At 44.9% G+C, this 26,285-nt stretch overlaps 1 protein-coding gene across 1 annotated transcript; it reads left to right on the top strand.

Moving 5' to 3' along the window:
• Positions 1–1,551: 1,551 nt before the first annotated feature.
• Positions 1,552–26,285, top strand: LOC119393452 (cytochrome P450 3A41). Its single transcript, XM_037660479.2, has 14 exons — positions 1,552–1,777; positions 5,452–5,548; positions 7,343–7,395; positions 8,975–9,071; positions 11,215–11,331; positions 12,148–12,236; positions 12,364–12,509; positions 15,712–15,827; positions 15,905–16,049; positions 22,985–23,145; positions 24,488–24,579; positions 24,815–24,958; positions 25,075–25,237; positions 26,096–26,285. The coding sequence occupies exons 1-14, from the start codon at positions 1,710–1,712 to the stop codon at positions 26,171–26,173; spliced, it is 1,566 nt and encodes a 521-aa protein (XP_037516407.1). The 5' UTR covers positions 1,552–1,709; the 3' UTR covers positions 26,174–26,285.

Below are 26,285 nucleotides of genomic sequence, written 5' to 3'. Positions count from 1 at the left end.
AGCGCGTGCAATTCGGATGCTCTAGCTTGAGGGACGGTGCTGTGCGCATCTTTCGAGCATTCACTTGCCGCAATATCCCGTTCAGTTCGTTGCGAGCGATGGTCTTGTGCCGCAGTGTCTTGTCACCAGGCCACGTCAAGGGCACTTGCGTCGGATTCAGCTGTCACTCAAAGCTTCACAAGAACAGCGTGTTTTCCAGCGGTTCCACAGACGCCGGCCCTCCCGCTTAATTCGGGTCGTGGCTTTATTCATGACCCGTTGCACCTGTGTCTGACCATTATTACAGAAATATCCACACTGCTATACTATAAGATGACATTACCTTGGCGAATAGCTTAGTTCCGCCAGCAGAAAATGTGCCGGCGCCCTGCTGGACCTAATAAAAGTTGTTTTCATTCATTCATTCATTCATTCATTCATTCATTCATTCATTCATTCATTCATTCATTCATTCATTCATTCATTCATTCAATTTCCGAGCTCACGCGCGACGAATGAAGCAAGACTTATACTGCTATAGTACAACGCGCCAAATGCAAGCGCAGCCGCATAGCGCGCCAGGTGCGAAAAACGACAAAAAAAAAAAAAAACAGTTGGTCCAAGCTGCGAGGTGGTTGCCAACGGGTTGCACCATTTGCGAAAGCTCGCCAGCGTCGCGATTGGGCCGGAGAATTCCGTCCATTCCACGTGTTCTCTGTTTTCCATCTTCACTTCCTCCAGTGTTTTCCGTTTCCTCCTCTTCCTTTCTCTCTCTCATTCCCTTTGCTTTCATCGCGTTCCCGTCAGCGACCTTTAGTGGAGCCCAGAGCGCGCTGGAGGTTGACCTACATGCATACGCAGCCACTGAGGCGCACTCGTTCAGTCCACTAATATATATCGGATGCGTCGTTCTGAGCATGTGGGATGTTGCAATCGCACGTGCCATGACCTGTGCTGAAGGCGCGGCGCCAACTATTGCGTTATGCCTCGCTTTCACGCCCAGATTGTTATTATACGTTATTCCAAGAAGCACAATTTTGCTGTTTGCAGCTTTAACTGTGGTCGAATAACCAAACGTACCGGTCGCGCGATGCATCTCGGAAGGCGACTTTGGGTATAGCGTTCTCATTCTGTCTTGGCGATTATACCTGTCCTTATTGATCCATCGGTCATCTGTCCAGAATGTTTATTCTTTAGCTTTACAATCTGACACAGGAGATAAAACTCTACATACTTCTTGTCGTCAACCTTAAAGCACACCTGTAAAACTGCGCCTTCCTTTTTCGCCTGCCTTTTTTTTTACCTATTACATCCAGTATTCACCTTTTGCTCTCCTCAAGTGTAGGGCAGCGATGTGTAGGGTTGGCTTACGGGCGAGAGACAACGACCTTGACCGCTACGTACTCATCCGTTCCGGACACCCCCTTCCTCCATTCTCCCTCCCTCTCTCAACTCGACGACAGAAGGGTCTGTCTACACAGCAGCCAACGAGCAGCCTCCGGCTGATGTTGACACCGCTACCAGTATATTTTGCGGAGGCTGCTGGCGCAGCTGGCACTCATAGATTAGCCGCGACGGTGTGCGTTCGCCCTAAAAGCTGATATCGCTTTTGTGTGTTTATCGAAACGGAGTGCTGTTTTTGTTCGCCGATAAAACAAAGAGCAGCGGCGCTCAGAAAGCTGGATACGCCTCTTCATTGCTGTCTGCGTCGCTGGTACCTATAGTGAAATATGGTGTTGCTCCTGGGATTGCCAGAATGGGTCGTACTCGCAGTGACCGTAGGTGTTTTTTGGTACCTGTAAGTACGTCCGTATGCCTTGCTACTATTTAGGGATCCAAAAAGTGTGATTAAAACAAATAGGGATACCTCCATTAATCTAACAGTCTTTACAACAGACAGAATAAGTCTATTGTCCTGAAGTGCTTTGTGCACGGCCACTGCTGACAGTATTAGAATGACAACCAAAACTGTCGTCGCGTCAGAAATCTAATAAAGTTTTATTGATTTTTATTTTGCGTGGCAGTGGTTTATTGAAGAGGCTATAATACTCCCGCTCCTCAGCTCCCCCTCTCTCTCTCTCTCTCTCTCTCTCTCTACATATATATATATATATATATATATATATATATATATATATATATACATTGCTACCATATATGTATATTGCTACCAATCGTTCTAAAATTTAATTTCACATTTATTGAGCCTGAAGAAGTGGACTGCGTGGGAGGGCTTTAAATATCTTCGTGCCGGCATCATTTGAACAAGGTGTCAAGTTGTGAAGATACGAACTTGCATGGAATGCAGCAGTGTTGTTTAAGCTTACGCGAATTTTCTTTATGCTCACTTCTTTCTATCTTCCTATCTTTTCATCCCTTAACCCCCTTCCCCCAGAGTAGGATAGCAAACCGGACGCGCGTCTTGTTGACCTACATGCTTGTCCTTCCTATTCCTCCTTCTGCACTAACATTACATAGCCAACTGAGTTGTCACAAACGACTAAGCGCAGTTACGAAGTTCGTTTCGAATACCGCGAAAAGGCAAGAATTTTTAGGAGGCAGCGTCGACATAGCCACCAAGCCACACGACCTTGCATTTCTGTGTCTTTACTCATGCAAAGAAACTTCGTTTTTGCCGCTACAGACTTCACGAAGTGGTCACATTGTCGAAACAGATGCGTATAACTAGCGTTTGTCGCATCCAATGCGGTATTTAAAGAAAAAGCTGTGGTTTCACGTTTAGTATACTCGTTAACGGAAGCTAACTTCAAAAACCATTGCCTTAGAGGCGCTTGTGGTTAGGAGTAGCTTTCACGAAGGCGTACTCTTTTCGCATAGGAATGGCAGACACCTCAAAATGTGACTCGTGCAATAGCAACGAAACGATAGAACATCTACTGGGTTTCTGTGGACGTTTTTTGAACGAACGAAACGTTCTGCGCGATGCGCTGAATAAGTTAGACGACAGACCGTTTTCCGAAGAGAAGATCCTCGGATCGTGGCCCTACGCATCGCAGGCCAGCAAAGCGACGCGAGCATTACTGCTGTTTTTAAAATCGACCGGCTTAAACGACCGCTTGTAGGCATTCAATGGACAGGTGCATATGTACCCTGACAGTGCCTTCTTCCCTCTTCTTTTCTTTCTTTTAATCCCTTCATCCCTTCCCCCCCAGCGTAGGGTAGCAAACCGGACGCGCGTCTGGTTAACCTCCCTGCCTTTCCTTCATTTCCTTCCTCCTTAGAGGCGTCTTCGAGTAGCAGGGCGCGATGTAAGCTCAATAGAGAAAAAAAGTAATAGTCTTCATTTAGCTTTCCTGTTCCTACGTGAAACAAATAATTATTCGTCTTGAGATTTATAGCATTTTTGCTATCATGAAGTGCTATGACGGCCTGAAATGGTGCTTTTGACTACTGTCAGAAATTAATTGCCTCGGTATTCCGAATGAATGCGAACTAATTCATTGCAAATGCACAGACTTGCAAGTGTAAAACGCTCCAGGATTCGGTAAATGTATTGAGTGGATTCAGCGCGATACAGCGAGGACATAGGTGAAGAAGGGACACGAACAACAGCGCTGTTCGCGTCCCTTCTTCACCTCTGTCCTCATTGTATCACGATGAATGCACTCAATATGTTTGACAGAGTACAACTCACCCAAATGGCAGTTCTTCTTCGGTTAATTTAGGTTTGTATTCAACAGGTTTTATGATTACACTTTCAGGTACACCCCTGCCGGTGTGTGTCCCGCCTGAGTAACTTTAGTATGCCAAGGACAAAACAACAACGGGAAGCTAACTATAGTTAGTGTCCGGGAAAAGTTCCACCACCGACTAGTCACGCTGTATAACTCCAAGACAAAAAAAATATTTGTGCCTATTCGCACCAGTTACCTGAATTTTTCCACGAGCTGAAACGAGCTGAAATGCCGGGCGCTTGTCAGCTGCCTGTTATATATAATATCAAGTAATTGCGGTTGCTTGTCGGGAAGTATCTGTCCATAGCTAATTTCGCTATATCTCTTAATGCGGGGCACAAATTTCGGCATGCCTTAGACCTCTCGAGCTGCTGATCAATGGTAACTATAGAACACGAGTACAATAGGTGCAGCTTTGGTAGAATTCGCAGTGCTCATCATCATTCGCATTCCACTAATGAGGATGAAGTCAGCAATGACAAGCAATACATATTTAACGGCGACACCTAAAGCGAGTAGTGCACCAGAACAGATCGATACAAAGTTTACAAAAACTAAGCCATGCCGAGAAATATGAGGGTCGCGGTATATTGGAGAGTTCCGGATTGATTTCATCGCTCCGTGTTCTTTGACATACACCCGAAGCTGGGGACGGTCAACTTCTTCCTCAGTAAGGTGGAGGCCCCATAAAGCCCCATGCGAAAGGCTTTTAGGATCCTACAGCGTTTTAACAGCTGAGCTGCTTAAGTCGACCGTTAGTCCGCGCAGAGCGAAAAGAAAACTATCGTCATCATGAACCGCGACGCACTCTCTTCGTCCTCTTCACCTTCTGCTTCGCTCTCATAACAGGTGCGCCGATTTTTCCGGCGTGGTATGCAATAACTCTGATGGGTGATAGAACAAGTACAGAGAGAGAGAGAGAGAGAGAGAAAGAAAAAAAAGAGCAAAGTAAGGAGAGAGGGAGAGAGAGAGAGACAGGGAAACAACGATAGAAAAAGCGAGAAAGAGAAAGAAATAGCTAGAGACAGAAATACAGAAATTGAAATAAACAGAGACAAAAAGATAAGCAAAAAGATAAAGAAAGAGGGGAAGAAAGAGAGAAACAATATAGAGAAACAAGGCAGGCCGCCCAGTTCCGCACTTTCTTCAGGCTCGGTACCACTAGCGTGAGGCTGCCTAAATTTTTCACTGCGTGTCGGCGATGGCGAGATTCGGTACAATTTGGTACAACATAATGTTAGTGTTCCGCGCACGGAGCTCCCAGTACTAACAGGAACTTGAGGCATGAACTGAACCTCGTAACAACGCACGTATTCTGCGATGCCCTTAAATAATTCTGAGTGATACTACTTGTGCTTTCTTTCTTTCTTTCTTTCTTTCTTTCTTTCTTTCTTTCTTTCTTTCTTTCTTTCTTTCTTTCTTTCTTTCTTTCTTTCTTTCTTTCTTTCTTTCTTTCTTTCTTTCTTTCTTTCTTTCTTTCTTTCTTTCTTTCTTTCTTTACGATCTTGTTACGATCTTTTTCTTAGCAAAGCAAAGAAACAATATTTCAAACTGTATAGAAGTGGAGGAATGTTTCAAACCACATACTCAACCACCACTATAAGCAAGCGAAAAAAAAAATTATAAACACGTGACTGCTTTTCCATCTATTGAGAAGGAAGAGATATTTACTGTACAAGACTAAATGTCACTGTAACATGATAATGGCACAGGACAGCTAATCTGTGCGGGGAGAAATGTTATTCCTGGTTTTTACTCGTATTGGTCGATTTCACAGCTATGCTACTCGGACTCGCAACTACTGGAAAAACCAGAACGTTCCGTCGGAGCCACTTTCCCTCATATTCGGACCTTCATTGCAGCTCTTATACAAAGTAAGTCATAGTTAATGCGAGAATTTTCTATTCAACACGCGGCGTGCCTATCCTTCTGCGTAATGACCGGTAGGATGATTTCAGAAAGCGAGCTTGATATCTGTAATCAGAGAATATAATTCAACTGCTTCCACGCTGCAGGGCTGCCTTTATATTTATAAGTGCCTTATTTACTACACCGTACAACAGCCCTCCACGAAAAAAAAAATTCTTATGCGTTCTTGAAAATGCCAAACACTTTTGCGACTTGTAGCTCAACATTCTTGCAGCAATTCCACTGAGTTTGACTGTAAAGTTAGCTTGATCTAAGTGACGAATTTAAAAAGGGGATTCGATGAGGAAGCCTGATATCGGGTTACGAATGCGAAGAAAAATGCTGTCTTGCGATTTTTTTTTATTGCGAGAGTAAACGAGAGTAAATGTTGTACGCCCCTGTTGCATGCTGAGTGAAAGAATGGTTACACTTGATGTTGAGAAGATCTGCCAAGTGTACAGTCCCAATCCGAAATATGCAATGCGTTTTATGACACAAGAAATAAATCATTACGTTGCCAGCTTTAAAAATTCCCAAATGGCCGCCTTGTCCCCTGCCGTTGGACACACATGCTGCGAATTTTTTGTGCTATATTTTCTTTACATACTGTAGTTAAGGTGCTGTCACAAGCAAGAAGTTCACCAAACGGTTGAAAAAATCACAGCATATCCACGGAGTGAATGATGATGAGTGGGCGAAGCTGCGGAGGTTCATCGGTAAACCGTGAATCTTCCGTGAATTCTGCCCAGTACATCATCACCGACGTGAGATAGGGCGCGTTTATACTAAAGGTTCGATGAGTTATGACGACATGCAGCTCACTTTAATTTTACATGTACGCTGTGAATTTTCATTGTTTAGAAAACCATTGCTTTAGAAAACATCTGGCGTCTTTCGTTAAGCAGCTGGCGTCTTTTCCTCTTGCTTTAGAAACATCTGGCGTTCTTCCGTTTTGCTTTTACAAAACATCTGGCGTCTTTCGTTGGTTTATTTCATCAATCAACAGCGTTTTGAACAAAATTGTTATTGATTAATCACGCACAGGAGAAATCTCACCAGGCACTACCTTGGAGGTAAAGAATGGCTGCTAATGGGAATGAGAGACAGAAGAAGTCGGCTTTTAGCTACCGCTACGAATTTTTTATTGTTCAACAACGCACAGGAAAAATCTCCCACCGGCACCACCTTGGAGGTCAAAGCGTAAGACTGGTTACGGACTACGACTACGACTACGAGGGACCAACGGGTGCCGCCTTAAGGAGCTTCGCCCCTAAAACAGGCGAGCGTGGATGGTTCGCGTTCATTTCCGCAAGCGGTCTCGAGGCAGCACACCAAACGTCGTTTTTCTTTTCCACCTTTTATCTTCATGTTCATTCGCGCTGTATGCTTCGTGGATTGCAACCGCTCGTGACATTTCCCCGTTGGCGACGTTTGGTGTGCTGCCTCGAGACTGCTTGCGGAAATAAACGCGAACCATCCAGGCTTGCCTGATTTTTAACCGTTCGATGAACTTTTTGCTTGTAACAGTGCTTTAAAGTGTAGCGGAAGGCCGTGTATACACGAGTGTCAGACTTATACCGCATGCTTAGCAAATGCGCCTCTCTATTATTAACAAGGGCGCGTTTTGGGGCTTAGCGCGGAAAACGGTGCTGGCTGAAAATAGACGTTCCCACATGAGGGCTTTCTGTAATGTGCCATGAACGAGAAAAGTCTTCACATGCCATTTTTAATCATGTCATTTTATTCTGCTTAATTTACAGCCCATCCACGCGATTGATGCTGCTCGGTATAATAAATATGGCAGGTTCTTCGGGTAAGTTAGCCTCTTTCACATTATCAAGAATATTGGCTGAAAAGAAAGATGAGCATCAATTTTTACTAAACAGCTTTCTGAAGAAATGTTATCATTTCATAGTGGATTGTCAAATGCATAGAAATTCGCTTAATTCTTTTTATTCACTTTCTTATTGTTATTATTATTATTATTATTATTATTATTATTATTATTATTATTATTATTATTATTATTATTATTATTATTATTAACACGAAAGTGTTTTATGCCCGGGTCCACCAAGATTTCAGTGACGTATTTCCGTCACGGAAATGACGTCGAAAAAATTTACACGATCAGATGGCAAAGAAAAAAGGTTCCCTCAACGGGAATCGAACCCACGACCGCTGGGTCCGCAACAAGAAATGCCGGGCACGCTATCCACTGCGCCACGGTCACCGAATCTAGAGTCTTTACAAACGCGCCTTTTATATCTACCACTCTCCCGGTCGACGGGGTGGTGTTGCCTCCGGGAGCGGTAAGGTAAAGTAACTCGTGATTACTGTGGCCTCTGCGATTAGCACCTTTGTCAATGTCTTAAGACACTGCTAGGTGGCGACCTTAGCGCAAGCGTCGTAAAAGCGTCGGCCTCGCTCATAGCACCACGCTAATGCAAACCAAAAATAGCTCTGCGACGCGCGCCTGCCTCATCTGGCTGTAACACCGCGTTCCATGCTCACGCGCTCGCCCCGAGAAAAATCGCGGCCGGGCTACCGGGGTGGCACGACGCGCTTTGCGTTTCCGTCTAGTCCGGCCGTGGTGTTAAATCACATTTTAACATGCCGCGGGATGGCGACCAAGTTCTGCGTCCAATATGCGACGCTGTTCTGGCTATCACACCTCGTTCTCCGATTCCGCTTACACCGTTCACTATACTGCAGCTACCACAAGGGTTTGTTTAATCACTTAACATGGACGTTAGTCGTCGGGATGGAGATGTACTACCAATCATCAAAGTGGGTGCATACACGTTAAACGGTGCCATTAGCTGCCAGTCATCAATATACATTGTACAAGCTCTCTTATATCAATGTACAGTAAACATTCAGTTACTTCTGTAAGGGCACGCATTACTTTCGTGTTATTCCGATTCCTATGACGGAGGGACCAACCATGTTTATTATTATTATTATTATTATTATTATTATTATTATTATTATTATTATTATTATTATTATTATTAATACTTTAATATGAAGTGGTTACTGCGATTAAAAAAGGTGTACACGAGTATTAATAGCGAAAGTGACACACATACGAAGTTATCTGTATTTTAGAAGAAAAAAGCCTGACATTTAAGAATTCCAGAACATGTGAAAATAATGAGGATGATGCGTAAAAAGCTACAGGTGGGATGTCCTCAGCGTGTTTTCAGAATTTGCAGAAGTTTTCCTGAATACTTACCAGTAAGCACAGACGGCGTTTGATAAAAGTGTGCAGATTTATATACTTGTCCCACAATTTCGGTTGGCCGTATAAATAATGAGCGCTTTGCTATGAACATCGCTGAATTCAGTAACATTTGTGTCAATCTGTATTTTTTTAAACACCTTTTCAGGGCCTTTGAGTCTAACAAACTCATTCTGTTTGTTGCCGAGCCCGAACTCGTGAAGCAGGTTCTTGTCAAAGATTTTCCGTCTCTTCCAAACCGAAGGGTGAGTAAATTTAGGAAAATTCAATGAGCTGATATTTCCTGAACTGTTCGAATAAGATGCCCTCACAAAATCTTTCCTTTTAAGTTCGCGCCATTCTAGCAGTGCCAGATAGTTATGTGCCGCATGCAAGAAACGTAAAATGGATGAAAAACAGAAAGCCAACACAGCAAAAGAAAAATATTTTCAACGATATTACAGTGTACTTACATCCCGTATACTTAATTCCTACAATAAACAAAGCAAAAACAAAACAATGTTTTTATTACCCAAGCACGAACAATACAATCCAAGACGTTCGTAATGATTTGAGGCCTTACGCTGGGGCCCTACGCTATCTCAACGCCGTAAGAAAATGTCGGTTATTGATGCCGATGCTGCCATAGCTACGTAATCCAAATACTAGTCGTCCGCAGGCGACAGCTTGCAGTATCGCATCAAAGACCAATCATCGCATAAAAGATCAATCTTATTTGATGCTTTCAATGCACCCTACTATCAGGCCATCCGCCACGGTGGTCTAGTGATTATGTTGCCAGACAGATCCGAAGGTCGCGGGATAGAATCCCGGCCGCGGCGGCCGCATTTCTATGCAGGTGAAATGTCAGAAGCCCGTGTATTTAGATTAAGGTGCACGTTAAAGAACCCCAGGTGGTCAAAATTTCCGGAGCCCTCCGCTACGACGTCCCTCATAATCATGTGGCGGTTTTGGAACGTAAAACCCCAACAATTAATATACTATCAGGCCTGGTATTGCTCGCGACAGTCCATGTAGTTAATCCATTTGGCAATATTTAATGTAAATTGGTTCCTAACTCCCGCAAGAAAGGGGACGAACGCATTCCTACAATTACTTAACAAACAGAAAGGCGGCATTGGTCTCGCGCACCCGTCGCAAGGTGTCGCGGTTCAGCTCCCTTTCCGAAAAATTATGGTGGCCTTTCACTCTCTAAACTAGGGCGACGCGCAAGCGAACAGGTGCCAACGGAACTGCCACAGGAGGTCAACAGAGCGCCTTGCCTTCACGGACCTTTCGCCCAGTTGCTCTCCGGTGGTAGCGTGGCTGACCGACCCAACATGTGCACTGTTGTGTCGCGTTACAGTGACATGGGCTCATTGCTCTGTGTGTGAACGTCTGTGGCATCTGCGAGATATCGTTTCCTTCAAAGAGGCCTGGATTCCAGTGCTGGAGTTTCCCTAGGCTGACGTAACAACCTTGAACGTTTGCAGCATCTGCCAAGGCTCGCTTAAGAAACGTCAGGTCCCGTCTTTCTCAACTTCCAATGGGTACGTGTGTTAGCCCAAGCCACACAACTTGCCTAAGCTCATTCTTTGTTGCGTAAGGGAAGACATGGCCCCGGATACCGGTTATGCAAGGGTCGGTGGCGAACTTGCCCGCGCAAATTGAAATTATGCTCCATGGACTTCCTCGAAACATCATGGACGACAGAGCCATCCTCGTTAACCTATAAAGATGCATTCTACTGGCAAGGCTCAAGGGAATATCACCCATTCGCTTGCGCGTCTCCCGCGTTCCCTGAGTAAACGTCACTGTGACGTTTTAAATGACTTTCGTAGGCTAGCGCGGAGTGCTATAGGGGGGAGGGTATCCCTGCAGCACTCACCCCCCCCCCTCATTTTCTTTCAGGTATGTGGAGAGTCCCATAGGAAATAAGCCTCGCAGAGGAAGCAAGAATGCAAATAAGGGATGACGTGTTTCTCACAACGACCTGTCTTTGGTCCCCGGCCTTTCGGGGGTTAAGGTGGGAGGTAAACAGTCCTTGGAACGCAGTATCAGGGGTTCTGGTCACCATTATCCTCAAAAGCCTGCATAGCCATCACCCTGCACGTCTTAGATTACTAAGACCACTTAGATTACTAAGGGGGGCCGCCCCCTCCCCCCCCCCCCCGGCTCTGCACGCACACACACCTATGATAGCTGTTAATTAAAGATTGTTCTCGAAAACTTGGTCGAATGTATGCATGAATGAAGAAGTATCGCACTACTTCATCATGTATTAAATTTTGAAGGCATTGCAGGGCCCCTGTAACATGTATGTGGTGATGAGGTGAGATTGTCCGGACTTGCATTCTTTGCGCCAAAACAGTTATTTCCCCAGCTTTTACACGTATTTTCGTATTTCAGTCGTTCACGTTTTACGACCCTTTGCTGGACAACATGATGAGCATCACTCCCGTTGAACGGTGGAGGAAGATTCGACCAGCGGCGAGTCCAGCATTCTCCACTGGAAAGCTGCGAAAGGTGATCAGTGTTGTATCTCCCATGTCGTGAAACACAGCAGATTTATGACGACATTGCCCAAACTTACACAGCAAGATTGTGTTCCAAGTCCGGCCTCATTGAGTAACTTCACCTGTGAATGCTACGACGTCACTTTCAAAAGGAAGTAATGAAAGACGTTTGGAAGACATCTCAGGCTTACTGACGCCAGCTTTAGTCGACAAGGAAGCTAAGTAAAGCCCTTAGGAGTGATGCGTTTTGCTAGCTTATATATGAGCTTTTTTCAACCTCCATCTGATTCGTTGCAGAGTATCGTTAAAGAGAATGTATGGTGGCTGTTGCTCTGCTTTTGAATAAATAGTTTTCTCTTTAATATTGACCGCGTAAAGAAGCGGGACTGCAAAACAGTCGCACATACTGACAGGCTAAGTACGGGAAGTGAGGTGAATATGAGGCAAAGGAGGAGGGGGAGGGTAAAGCATAACCATGTAAAGTATATCAAGGGGTTTGAAGGGAAGTTGAGGAGGAGGGAAAGGAGGGTATAACATAGTGTAGCGGAGGCCAGTGGAGGAGGGAGGCGGGTTGCAGGTTAGAAGCACGCAGGTGGTCAAGCGGAGAGGAGGCCTCTTCAGCGCCCATGTTCGCCTAGCTTTGCATCACTTTGCATTTCACCGCTGAGGCTTTCCTTCAGCTGCGCTGTACATGGGATTTTACGACGTTAAGTCAGTAAAAGCCACGAATAACTTTTTAATGTAACTAAATTAAGTATATTAGGCGCCCCAGCGCGTTCTTATTTTCGGTGGCAACCACATCTTGGGTGTATGTTGACGAACGCAGATGAATTCGTTAATCGAAGACTGTGCAATGTCGACTGCGGAACACCTGAAGAAAGCGGCGTCCAAAAAAGAAGACATCGATGTGAAACAGTAAGTGCCTTTTCGTCCTGAGCAAATCCAAAGGTATCATTGGAGGCAACGTCAGCATGGCTTCCTGAAATCGGTTGTTTTACGCAGTGCCTCAGGACTCCCATCCACTCTTATTTTTGCTCCTTAGGTTCTTCGGTCACTATACCCTGGACGTCATTGCGAGGTGCGCTTTCGCGACAAGGCTGGACTCTCACTCTGACCAGACCAATGAATTCGTAACTAGGACGAGGCAGGCCTTCTCTGGACGCATCACACCACGAATTTTCTTTTTCTGTGAGTAGTGTTCCGAAACCACGTTGTTCGCTTGATCTCTTAGCTTAACGCATCTGTGGTTCTGACAGGTCAGAGTTTAGCTCTCGAATACGTCATAAAGCTTTCAATACAGGCTGAAAAGCCGATTGTTTTGCCTATACATAGCGACATCTTTACATATTTTACTCAGCGTCGTGTTTAGCGTCCAGCTTAAGACCACAAAGAGGGAGAGAAGAAGGATAAAAGAAAGGCCGAGAGATTAACTAGGGCTGAGCCCGGTTGGCTACCCTGCAGTAGGGTAGCGGGAAGGCTGAAGGGCAAGATATAGAGTCTCGATAGTCCACTCCTTTCTAGCGTCATAATGAAATAACCATGAGCGGAGTTTACGCTTCCCTCTCACGAGAAGTGCTTAAAGGAGCCCTTCAAAACTTTTCCAGCATGATCAGAAAACGATGCCGATCGGTAGTCGAGGCTCCTGAGAACACGCGAGCCAAACATTATAGCGTAGCCCGTGGCCTGGAATTTAGAATTAATTCTCAAAGTCAGCTAGAAATCGTTCCCCCTTCTCTCGACAAATGATGCCGTATGCCCCAATAACCGCGCCATAAACCCGATTTCCGCGCCTATTGATTTGAGCATCGTGAGCTGCACAGTTAGCGTGGCCGCCATGGAATGTCGCCACGTGCTCGCGCAGGCCATCACAGTGAAAGTAAGCCACGCGTTCGAATAACAAAAATAATCTAAAGTCAAGATCATGACGCGCGCTGAAGAAAGGACGCATCTTCTTGCCCCCTTGTCATCCGCCTAGCTGCGTAGCTTTCAACGCGCTCACCATTACGAAAGGAGGGAGAAAGCGCTTGAAGCGCGCGGCAAATTCCCGTAACTCCGCTCGTGCTAGCGGATTCTAAAAAATTATTGCTGCAGTGGGTTCATCAGGCACTAAGCTCTTTTAACGAAGCCATTCGGCGATTATTTGGAAAAGTGTTGCAGGGCCCCTTTAATGTGAAGAGGAAGATATTCCACGGATTAACGTTAATGTAGCTGGATTGACCCTGTCCACGCATTCATTGTTATTCCTTGTGTAATAGACAGCAGTGGCGAAAACAATATCGTGGATAGTGGCGATCAAACAAGTCAAGAACGTGTTAAGCGAACGTGCCATGTAAGAGAAATGAGAGTTTTTTTAAAAGCAAATGTTCTTGCTTCCTCGAACTGCGTCACATGCCCACCAAGGCTACAATTTAATCAAGGCGTTTGTGGTGTCTTGACTTTTAAGTTCGTATTTGCACGCCCCGTCCTTTAACATCAATACCTACCAACTCGCTCAACTCCTTGTTATTCCAAGGCTGCAAACCTGCAAGGCTGCAATTCAAGCAGTGTTTGGTTATGTTATCGTGTATCCGATGGCCATAGCTGATGGTGGCACTGCAGCGGAAGCCAGCTTGCAGGAGGAGACGAGATCTTTCCTATAGCAAGCATAGCCATGAACATAGTAGTTTGTATGCCTCTGGCTCAATCCCTGGAACGAAGCTCTCCCTTCGTGCGTACTACTCTGCCTTAAAGGGGCCCTGTAACGCTTTTCCAAGTTACCATCAAGTGGCTGCACTAAAGGAGTTTAGAGTCTCACAAATCGACCACCGCAAAAATCTTTAGAATCTGTCAAGTACGAGCAAAGTTACAGAAACTTGTCGCATGCTGTAACTCAGTGTTTTCTCTTTTCACTCGGCCCGATTAGCACGCAGGAAGCTAAGCAGGGAGGGGTGGCATGAGGGCAAGAAGTTACGTCACGCGCAAGTCATGGCCTTGAGTCCTTTTTATTTTTTCCCTTCGAACGCGCGACTTACTTTCAGTGTGATCGCGAGTGAGCGCGCCGGCACGCGGCGGCCTCCCGCGGCGGCCACAGTAACTACGCAGCTCACGATGTCCAAATCAGCCAATGGCCGCGAAATTGTGTACATGGCGCGGTCATTTCTGTATATGACATCATTTGTAGAAAAAGGAGGGAACGATTTCTAGCTGACTTTGAGAATTAACTGTAAATTCCAGGCCGCGCGCTGCGCTATAATGTTTGGCTTGCGAGTTCTCAGAGCCTCGACTACCGATCAGCCGCGTTTTCTGACCACGCTGAAGAAGCGTTGCAGGGCCCCTTAAGGCCTTATTCCAGTCACATACGGAAGAGCAAATGTGTCAACTGATGTTGAACTACAAGTTCTTGTCCGCCCTTTGCATAGAGTTTCCTACAATACTTACTAGAGGGAACTCTGGCGCTAGTGTATATGGGAGCTGCAACGCATGGCGCTTCGACCAGCATGGAAATGATGGGTAGTACACGGATATGCCTAAACTTCGTTCTTTCGGCGCCGCTTGGCTCTGCGTCGGCAAAAGTCAGCAAAAGTCAGCAGTTCCACGGCGCTGCTTGGCTCTGCGTCGGCAAAAGTTCAGCAAAAGTCAGCAGTTCCACTTCATTACTTTAACCGTTTTAGGCTCGCCACTTCAAATCTGGTCATGAAGTTCACAACAATTCATTCATTTATCCGAAAGAAAACCAAAACACACCAATAAACAAAGCCACAAGTGCGTTCTCAGCCCGCAAGCACGAAGACCAGGCAAATCCGTGTACTACCCATCATTCCCATGGTGGCTGAACGATCGCAGTGCCACAGTCCCTTCTAGTTAATTTTAGGAAACTCTATGGCCCTTTCTTCGTTCCCTTGTACAGATGTATTCACACGGGGTGCAAATCCTCGGGGGATAAAGGCGGAGCCTAGTGACGACACTCGCGAGGAGAATTCCCCACATATGTCCCCCACTCACACGGACGAGGCGAACGGAGGGGGAGACCACTGTTACCAGACTACTCTGGTGGCTTGTACCGCCCGTTTCACCAGCTGCTGACGGCGAGCTGCAGACTGGACACCCACTGCCGCTCTCTGCAGGAGCAAGAGCAACAATGTGGCCAAACAGGAGCCCGAAATTCCGCTATATCCACCATTGCCAGGGGGTCGTTTGTCCTATCGGGGAAAAGGTCCCCGTGTCCTCTGAAAAGGCGCGGGTGATGGTGGGGGGGGGGGGTCGCTTCCACTCACTAATCTGTCATGTCGCGGTCACGTTATCCGCAATCCCCCCGTGTTCCCCGCGGATTTCTCCCTCGTGTGAATACTTCTCATAGAACCAGATATCATCATGCCTACTTTCTAGCAACGCACTTACACCTCCATTTCAGTTTTATTCCCGGCCCTCGCTAAGATGATAAGACTTCGACCCTTCAACTCCGAAATCTTTCTGTACTTCAAGCGGATCTGTCAGAACATCATTAAGAGCCGACAGGACAAACAATCGGTAAGTGACGTTTGCTCGGCGTTCTGAAAACAGTCATTGCGTGCGTGCCAGTTACACACCGCCTCTCTCTCCAACAGCACCACGAAGACTTTCTGCAACTTATGATGGACGCCCAGGAAGGAAAACTCGCGTCTGCTTCTGAAAATGCGACTGAGCGTGACAACCAGCTCTTCAACCTGGGCTCAGATGTGAAGTTAGACACTTCTTTTTCTTCAAACAAGAGTAAGAACATTTCCATTTGTTTGAGCTGCACAGAAATGACATGTTTTGTTACAAACTCTAGCGCGTATGAAGAAGAGCGGAAAGTATTGGATGAGGACAAAACAACAGAGAAACAAAAATGTCAAAAAAAAATGAAGGCTGATGTTCCGTGATATGTCCGAAGCTTGTAATTCACACAGTTAGCTAATACAACATCTGTGACTTCACTCTGACACAGCAACGCTGGGTCTTTCGTAGCCAAATTCAAGAAACGGATGTCTAGAGCCTTCATTCCGGCTTCTGGTAATTAAATACTTGTCGTTCCTTCCTAAACGTTAACGGACTGAACGCTTATTCTTAGTTTTCCTTTATTAAACCAAAATGAAGAAATATTTCCTTACCTAAATGGTTTTGCTGCGTGCATTGTAGCGTTGTATTTTGCTTCGTGATTAGCAGGTACAATCGTACACTGTAAACCACTTTACACCCGTATGGGTGTAACTTGGTGTCTATAACTCACACCCCTACACCCCAAAAAATAGGTGTACCAAGCAGGATTACACCTATACAATGGGTGTAATTTCAAACTTTCACCCAATGGGTGTAAAAGCATATTACACCCAAATGAAAAAAAGGGTGTAGGGTGTAAAAGCACATTACACCCAAACGAGAAAAGGGCGTTAAGGTGTTTATGCACAATTACACCCAAACACCCAGGCAAAAATTTCCATAATTCGAGTGGTTCCCCCCTCCCAGTTGGCTCCCATTGAAACGCTAGAAAGCTTACCCTTTAGCTAGTCCTTTCAAGGGCGCATGACCTATTATAGTGGCTCCTGCCACAGAGGGAAAATCCTGGCAGCAGCACAGATTTTATAATGCATATGAAGCACGGCATATATGGCCCTTACATATACAGTGCAATCGTGACTGAATACAAAGTTATTACCTAAGATGTGTTGACACATATTGCAAGATGTTCACACAGTTATCCAATAGTACAAAATAAAGTCAAGCTTTAATAAACACAGAGCTCGTACATTCGAGACAAATTCTACGGTATTCAATGACCTTTCTCGAGTGTGCGGAGCGGCATCGCGTATGCCGCCAAACAAGGAGCACAAATGACGGAGCACAAATGACCAAGGCGTTTGTGTCAAAATATGAAGCAAGGGCGTTATTTCCACTTCATAATGAGGAATTCAATTTAACATGCTTCATTGTAACACAGCCGTATAGTGCAGTATGGGTCTTAGAACAAGCTACACCCGTGCGAGTGGGGTGTAATAGATGAAACCGCCCTCGAAAGGATAGCAGTTACAGGGAGAAGCACAAACGAACCTTCTCTGTCAGCCCCCTTGGGGCACTACAGACACTTGGTCCCTTTGGGCACACCCCAGAATGAATTTTCCCACTGTAGTTGCCCTTCCCAAGAAGGGAAATATTGATGCCACTTCTTATACATGCACTCATGCTGTTGATAAAATAAGGTGCCATCGTCTTAAATGGGCTGCATAACATCAGTGTATGTTTTGGAATCAACTGGAACACACAAGGTACGGTCTGGTCGTTCTCCTGTTAAGGAGATAGTTCAGAAATGTGCAATCCCTTGATGAGAAAGTGGATTGATAAAGTTTCAAAATTCCAGCAGTGCCCACACCATTGTGCCTGCTGTCGACTTTCTTAGTAGGGTAAACACTGCCATCACACAGCTGTAGCTGATACACGAGCAGGGTATCAATGCTCCGTGACAACTCACGCAACATTATAAGGACTCAGAATGTCGTTTTCCACAGCAGGCCTCCATATTATCTCTTTCTGGGAAAGTACATGAGTGAAGTAGAAAACTGTGTACATTGCTGGAATTATGAAATATTTCCCACTTTCTCAAGAGCAATAGATTGTGGCTCCAACACAAAAAAGTGAGCAATCGGGCCACGACGCGCACGTCGCAGCGCATGCTAAATGCGGTAATATATGCAGGAAATGCATGGGAATAGGGACGTTATGACAACGACAGCACTGCTGAAGCATTACCTACATAACAAAAGTGGAATCAAATTTTACACGGGCATGTTCAGAGAAATTTAAAGATTATCCCTTTCCAAGCAAAGACAACAGAATCATTGGTAATTGAATAAAACGAGTATTTATTTCTTAAAAAAAATATTGACAAAACTTAAAGCTTGTCATATAGCTCAAAAATAAATTTTAAAACAATATTCGATGCACTGATTTCACTGACAAGTACTGGCAGTTTTGTTAAGCTAAAGTTTCAATAGCAAAAGATCTCAATTATTAAACTACTGCAAAAAAGTCACAAAGTCCTTTGAATATAAAAACTAAGCCAATAACCACAAAGTGGAATGACCTGCGAGAACATGTTGAAATCGGCAGACAAAATGGCTTGAATTAAAATGTCACAAGAAAATGAGCAAGAAATTGAAATGAAATACTAGTACCGCCATAGTATTCGTTTCTGTATAATGTAAAACAAATAACTACTCGTTACCATATGAAAATATAGCTTTATGGCTTAAGCTCGAGTTAATCACAGGTGGCGACATACTTTAAGCAGAAGCTAAGGCCTATTTTCTAGGCTTTCTTGAAAATGTTCAGGAGCTTTACTACTTGTGTCCTCGGAGTCATTACCCACTGGCCAAGAAGGAGCCATTCAACAGCGACGAGAACGTTGAACACCTTGTGATGGCAGCCGATATTTAACCAATGTTTAGCCAATGTGCTGCCATGAGTGCAGCTACTCATTCTTCGGCATTGGACACACTGAAGAGCAGTTCTTTGTCCACAGGGAGGAAAAGCTTGCTTGCATAGGGAAGATCGGGGCCATCGTACACAATGCAAGGTGTTATTGGAACGCTCTCTCCCTGCATGATAAAAAATAAAAAGATCATTGTCTGGAAAGCGCTACGCAGACTTCAATTATTTGTTTAAGTAAATAACAGTTTCTGTACCGTGTACTATCGTGAGTAATATGGGCTCGAACATGCGAGCACGTGGAAAATAGCCTTAAAGCTGAGATAGGGTGATACGTGGATGGCGTTGCCGAAACTGGAGGGGATGGGGGGGGGGGGGCGCTGTTCCGCTGACTGTTGGTACTCCCGCCTCGCTAGCGTTGCTGCGAGATGTCGGCTGATTGCGTGCCAATGACCGCTAGCAATGATAACAAAATAAATAAATGAGGCGCGGCAAAATCCTCAGCCGACACCACCGAGATAATGATGCGCAAGCATGGCCTGCGCATCGTGGCAGGCTACGTCACAGCCGATATCTCAGCAGCTACCTAGTCTGATGTGGCTGTTCGCGTTGATGGGAATTCATATCACCGCTAGCGGCCTGGACACTCTCTAAGATGCTCTTTCGCATCAACAATATCGAAGCGGGAGGGTCAACAGCTAGTGGAAGCGCGGCGCCCTTTCCGCTTTGTTTCCGACAGCCGCCGCTGCGAATCAGCCGACGTAAGGTTCAAGGCTGTTCGCCACGCGCTCGCATGTTCGAGCTCATATTGCTCACGATAGTACATAAGATGCCCCATATGGAACTGGAGAGAATTAACAGCTTTTCCACGTGCAATTAGCTTGTTTGGGAAAGAGAAAGTACTATTTGACAAATATCATCCGCATTTTTAAAGAAAAAGGAGCATTCTTTAGTGGCATGAAGGATTCCTGCACATCGATAAAAAGCATATAAAACAAAACTATGCACAAGGACTTCTCTTCAAGGCTGCAACTTGCAGCCTTGAAGATGATTGGAGAATTTAAGATCTCTTATAAATCATTAGGCTTGCCTTTTACTAAATAATATCATTGGAGGTGGTCGTGCAAACTGCGTTTTTTAATGTTTGTACACGTAAAAGTATTTAGCGAAGTTACAACGCCAAAGCGAGGCGAGGCGCATATAACTCTTAATAACCACAAACAAAATAATGAAAGCTAGACATAATGGAAACAAACAGAATAAATAAATTGTGCTCGAATGCGGGCACTAAGGCGTACGCACGAAGGGGGGAGGGTGCGCCCCCCCTAGTCAATTCAGACAGAGGGGGGGGGGGGGCGCAACGTCTGCCCCATACTTTGACTTTTAGTAAGGCGGGGGGAGGGGGGCAGCGATTAACATTCCTACTTCCATCCCCCCTGATGGGGAACCCTGCGCACGTCTAAGTGCACACTGATGCTCGAGCACAGTTCAGGTATTCAAGGCGATTCGGCCACACATAGACATGAAAAATTCATTCGAACACAAGTCAAGTTTAACGAACGGCTCCCCGTGCACAGGTGCCGGCATTATCAGGAAACCTATGTTACGGATGAATTAAAACATCGGTACGAATTTAACGAAACGGAATGTATTAGCACTTAGGCGAGCTTCGCGCGGCGTACCTAAAACGAAGCAACATGCTGCGTTAAAATGACCCACACGCATCAACCCGAGCATCACGGTAGTTTTAGCGCACAAAACGAACACGGACGGAAAAGAACGACGCGGACACCACGTCGTTGTTTTCTGTCCTGTTTCTTTTTTTTTTTTCTTGTGCGACAAAAAATGCACTTGAATTACCAACAGGCCGAAGCATACGCGCCTTAGACACGCTTGACGCTTAGAGGTAACAGGCGCCGTCACAACCCAACTATTCTTAAATCAAAATAGTGGTTCATCGAGAGCGGGGCCCCCTTCCAACACCACCGCCGACAGGCGGGCACCGCCACAACTGCGTTCAAATCCCCCTCCGAATCACAGCCGCGCATGCGCACACTGCTTTCAACACCAACACAGCAAAGCCTGCCCGTGCCTAATGTCACACAACTTTGCCTTCATCCCGATGAAACAATGCACTCACATATGCTCGCTACGTTAACAAATGCTCACCGATCGTCAACCAGTTAAGAAAAGCTTAGTTAACGGCATTAGATCGCGCTCTCGGAGTTAACAAAGCGCTGGCCGTAGCAACGTGTTAGTGGTACATACCGTTTCAGTTCGAGTGCTCCACGATATGAAGCTGCAGGTCTCCCTTTGAGTATAGTGCATCTTCGTAATAAGCAGCACTGGCAGAAGGTAAAGGACGAGCACACAGAGCAGGCACACTTCAAACAACCGAAACACCGAGTGCAAAACTCGACCGATCGGGAGGCGACGCACAACACACGCAGAAAACGATGGAGTCCGGCGACGTGTCTGAGCGCGTTGCATAAGTCACGTGGTGATAGAGCTGTTCCGCGCGCTGCGCACGCGCGGCGGCCGCGGCGGCTGCGCCGGCCGAGGAGGTGGCGTCCCGGCCGTTGTTGGGTCGCGTGGGCGCAGCTTTCTTTCTGCGGCAGTGTTATGTTTTGTTATGCTTTACACAGTGTATTCGAATCGCAGTAAGCATTGCGACGACACAGTAAGGGCTGCATGACTACAAGCAGGGCTTAAAGTCTCCCTTCACTGGACGGGGGGCCCTCACAAAGCGGCAATATATATGTATATATATAATCTCAAAGAAAAGATCGCCTAGCAGCGATCTTTTCGCCGCTAAACTGATGCTGCTGTGGTCTCAGCGGCTCTGCTACGCGCAGATCGTGAGTTGTTGGAACGCGGTGGGAGCTGTCATAGCGAAGAATAAACGCAGGATTTCTCGATATATCGGTCATGATCCACTTTCGCGGTCGTATTATCCAGTTTTGGCAAAAGTGTGATGGTATTAAACGCATGAAAATGCAATATTTTCAAGGGATGTTGGCAGGAAATAAAAAGGAGAACGTATTAGGCTGAAAAACGTATTATGCAGAATCGTGTCAACGAGATTTCACTGTATATGTATGCTATAGATTAAGCGTTAGGAGAGGTGTTTGCGATGATCACAGTGCAGTGAAGCCAACTATCTCTAAACTGAACAAATGCTTATGAATGCTAAACAAATACATATATTATTCCGAATGTATTTCGGGCATTCATTCAACGTGTCAATCCAATCAAGCAATAAATAAAATTATTTTGGAAACGATTTCTCAAAAATAAATCGGGATGTAAAGGCTTAAATATATGTGAGCTCAAAATAAGTAACATCAGTTGACTCACTGCATTCAGAACCTCAGGCACGACAATGCTATATTTTATTTTCACTACCACTTGCCTAATAAAGTAGGCAAAATACATGCGTCTTTGTAATTACAGCAGACTTGTGATGCACTACTAAAAGAATGAAAATTTAGTGGCAAGCTTAGCAAACCAATGTGAACCATTACTGATTCACGAGCAGGTAGCTTCACACTCAGGTGCCTCGTGAAACAGTATCCTGTGCCAAGACGCTCTGTCGAACAGGGTGGTGACCCGTGGTTTCAGGAGGCGTTGCCCGTGGTGTTCAGTGTCTCAGTTTATTGCATTCAGCAGTACAACGATACCTGTTTACACCTATGGGTCAATTCACTGCGTGAATTGACCCATAGGTGTAAAATCCAAAGAACACCCATGGGTGTTTAACAGAACATACACCCATTGTACACCCAAAAAATGAAAAAAGGGTGTGCGAAGGGTGTGCAAAGAAGACATTACACCCTTTCGGATAATATTGACAGAAAAAAGGGTGTACGATAGGTGTTTTATCGCAAATACACCTATAAGGGTGTGAAACGGTTTGCAGTGTACTCTATTTATAGTATTCATATAAACGAGAAACATATTGTATCATTTGCATTCTCACTTTTTCTATTGCCAACAGAACAGAATGCGGATGCCAACACAAAATATTCGAGCTTAACTAGGACAGATCGCCTGGTTATTGATTAAATTTTATTTAAAGTTAACAAACACGGTCAATCTGTTCTTTTCTTGTGGTTTTCTGCAGTACTTATCACTGCAGAGTTCCTCCTGTATACCTGTCACCAGGAGTAAATCTGTTTATTGCTAGGGTTAATGACCACGCAGTTTCTGTAACTATGCCGACGTACATTTGTTTTTTCTCCCAGCACTGACCGAGGACGAATCGATGGCGCAGTGCGTGCTGTTCTTCATTGCCGGCCAGGACACAACCTCAACGGTGATTTCGTTCACGCTCTACCTGCTCGCAATTCACCCCGAAGTGCAGGAGAAGCTGAGAGAAGAAGTGGACGAGTGCTTCAAGGTTCACGTATGTAACATAGCATATATATTTTCATATCATTTATAACTGTTTTTCATTGAATCAACCTACTAACGCATTCATCTGCTCCGACATTGCCAATCATTAAATTATTTATTTAAATATATTGCAAGCCCGTTAAGGACCGCGCAGGAATGGGTTCTGAATATGTTTGGCTTATTAGAATAACATGAATTTTTCCATAATTATTATCAGTGCTGAACTTTGATGTTGACAATTTCGTACAATAAATGTGATGCCTGAAGCACGAAATGACAACTAGCTGATAGTTTGTGCACCCATAACATGACGGCCACCCTGGGGCAACGTTCCGCAGTGGCTATCTAGCTACGGTATATGCTGTTGCTAAGGGTTAGGTCATGGATTCGGTTACCGGTAGATGGGTGCGGAATGTAAATCATGTACGTAGATTTATAAACATGATGATGGGTCGCGTATATATCAAATTCTCTCCGTGTCTCCCTCAGCGGCCTCTGTCAAATGCCATGCGTTTTCTAAATTAAGTTAATCTCGTTGAAGCGATTGACCAGCCATACGGAAGGTCACATTCATGTTTAAATGAGCTTCGCTTCCATCAGAAAGTTGGGACGGGAGTGATTCGTTCTTCATCTTTTACGTTCAGTTTTAATGTTTCACGTTATATATACGGGAAGTGACGGGAAGGAAACCGTTTCTCGCCTTGCGTTACTGAGATTACGCTACTATTCGTCAAGGACTTTTGTTACGAAGAAGAACTTAAGAACTTCGCTTCACGATTATCTGAGAACGTTCAGAAGTTTCAAAAATTTTTAGCAAGGGCGAAGTTCAAAATAGTAGCAGTGAGCACTTTTGCGAAGGTGATATGTTATTCTTTAACTTCAGTCGCATTCAGGGTGTAGTAAATATGGAATGTGAAACTCCAAACAAAGCTGGATATTGGAAATAAGAAAGGCATTATACTAATATCATACCCAGGTGGAATACTGTGGATAGGTAATATATTGTAAATATCATTGGAGCGGAAGACAAAGCGCTCTGCTTGAAAGCTTAAGTAAGTATCGACACGTTCATCAAGACAGAATGCACGTGAGATAGTGTTGTATAACCGAAATCTTTAAGTCAACTATCTATGTTAGTACAAACTAGTTTTAGGGAATCTGTAGTCTAGAAAAAAAAAGCACGACAGCAGCGTTGTTTTCAAGACTAAATTGAGTTGTAGAAAGGAGACAATAAAATACTTCCTTTACTGAAGACCTACGTGAGATTTGGACGCCAAATGTTTTTCGCATTTTGCGCAAGCGGAGCATTCGTTGCCTTCAATGGTATGCTGTTATTTTCCACGTTTATACAGGGGGAACACCCCAGCCTGGATGTTGTCACGAAGCTCAAGTACCTACACTGCGTTGTATCCGAGTCGCTTCGAATGTATCCTCCTGCGACGCGGTAAGAATCGTCAAATCATATCGTTCCAAATGTAATGTCTCATAGCGAACGTTCCAACGGCCACAAGAATTTGAAGTCAGTGTTTGTAATGCAGAATTGAGTTTAACATCCATATCCTTTGTTTAAGCTAGCTACAGGGCAATCAGCTAGAATCAGTTAATAATAAAGCCAGGGTGTCAACATGCCATCAGTCAGATCTGCCGTTCAAAAGTGTTCCTGTGTGCTTAACTTCCAGGATTGAGCGATCGCCTTACGAGGACTACGTTCTCGGAGATACGGGAGTGAAGATTAAGAAGGAAGAGTTGATTGCTATTCCCGTCTACTCTATGCACTATGACCCGCAGTACTTCCCTGATCCTATGAAGTTCGATCCAGAAAGGTGAGCAGAGCAAGCTGTGCAACAGCTGATTTGCGACGCTTCGTTCTTGCCATTTGTGTTCTATGCGTCAAGGTGCGGAGTTCATGAGAGCAACACGGCTAGCGAATTTCTTGCAGGTTCAGCGACGAGAACATTGATTCCATACAACCGTACACGTACCTGCCATTTGGAGCAGGACCTCGCAACTGCATCGGTATGCGGTTCGCTCTACAAGCGGTGAAGCTGTCTATCCTGTACACCATCCGCAACGTGCAGGTCGTTCGGACTGAAAAGACAAAAGTAAGTTTAATCTAGACAAGTTTTTCAAGCGCAACAAATACCGAAAGAGAAAGAAATGACACTCTACGTTGCCATTTTGCTGTGTCTTGTTGAGCTCAAGTTCTTGCTTACACTTTGCGGCTTTAGATGGTTGAGCGGCTGTGCTTAGCGCACGTCTTAGCAGAGTATTATATAACTGTTATTGCTGCAACAGTACCTAGTATTGCACAAGAGGATGTCGATTTCTCAGCCCGGGCGCGTTAAAGGTGCGTTAAAAATATAAGTATGACGAAATATGAAGAGCGTGCAAACACGGACGCAGCGGCAGAGAATCAGAGAACACAAACTCCAAACATGTATGTGTCAGCGCGCCTACGATAAATCTGACTGAAAAGGAGTGTGGCTATCTCCGTAACTATTTTTATTTGACTAAATTTTGTCCGTGAACACATGCGTCACTAAACGTTTTGATAACTTCACCTTCCCCTGTGTACTCCTTCTCAAGGTGTATTACAGTGTTTTCGCAATAAACCAAAACTGTTGACAGTCAGCGCCAGACCTTTGTCGTTACCTGTGCGTGTTTTATTTTGAGCTGTTTTTAACTATTATCACAAATAAGTTTTAGGTACATGCTGATAGGGCGGGAAAAGTTGTGTTTCAATATATAAGTATATGAGAATATGAACAAGTTCGCGAGCTTCACAAAGACCAAAACTTATGTCTATTGTCACCTTCTTCAACGCACGAGTTATCGAATTCAATATACTGAAAGTGTTAGGGTGTACAGAAGTGCGAAAATGTTATTGAATTTAACAACGCTTCGCTGTTTTCATTTATCAACAGCCACTGATTCCTAAGCTGGTGTGCCTTCTATTTCAGGTGCCACTGGAATTCCAGAACGGATTCACTGTACTGACAGCCAAGGATCTGACATTAGGAATCCGGCAACGAGGCTAGCGATTCACTGTTTGTCTTTCTCAAGCGATCCAGATTTCGGAAATGGTCGAAAGCTCAGTGTGAAAGGTTCGACGTATCTGTAGAGCAAAAAATAAATTTTTCTCTTCGTGCA

This window comes from Rhipicephalus sanguineus, chromosome 5, assembly GCF_013339695.2.
Source record: "Rhipicephalus sanguineus isolate Rsan-2018 chromosome 5, BIME_Rsan_1.4, whole genome shotgun sequence".
Taxonomy (NCBI): domain Eukaryota; kingdom Metazoa; phylum Arthropoda; class Arachnida; order Ixodida; family Ixodidae; genus Rhipicephalus; species Rhipicephalus sanguineus.
The sequence above is the reverse complement of the archived record's forward strand: the minus strand, read 5'-3'. Positions and strand labels throughout refer to the sequence as shown.

Bases quoted from the DNA above. Each gene is read 5' to 3' on its own strand.
- LOC119393452 (XM_037660479.2), top strand. From the start codon at position 1,710: ATGGTGTTGCTCCTGGGATTGCCAGAATGGGTCGTACTCGCAGTGACC. The intron at 1,778-5,451 runs GTAAGTACGTCC...TCGATTTCACAG, and splicing joins GTAGGTGTTTTTTGGTACCT to CTATGCTACTCGGACTCGCA. The intron at 9,072-11,214 runs GTGAGTAAATTT...TTCGTATTTCAG, and splicing joins CGTCTCTTCCAAACCGAAGG to TCGTTCACGTTTTACGACCC.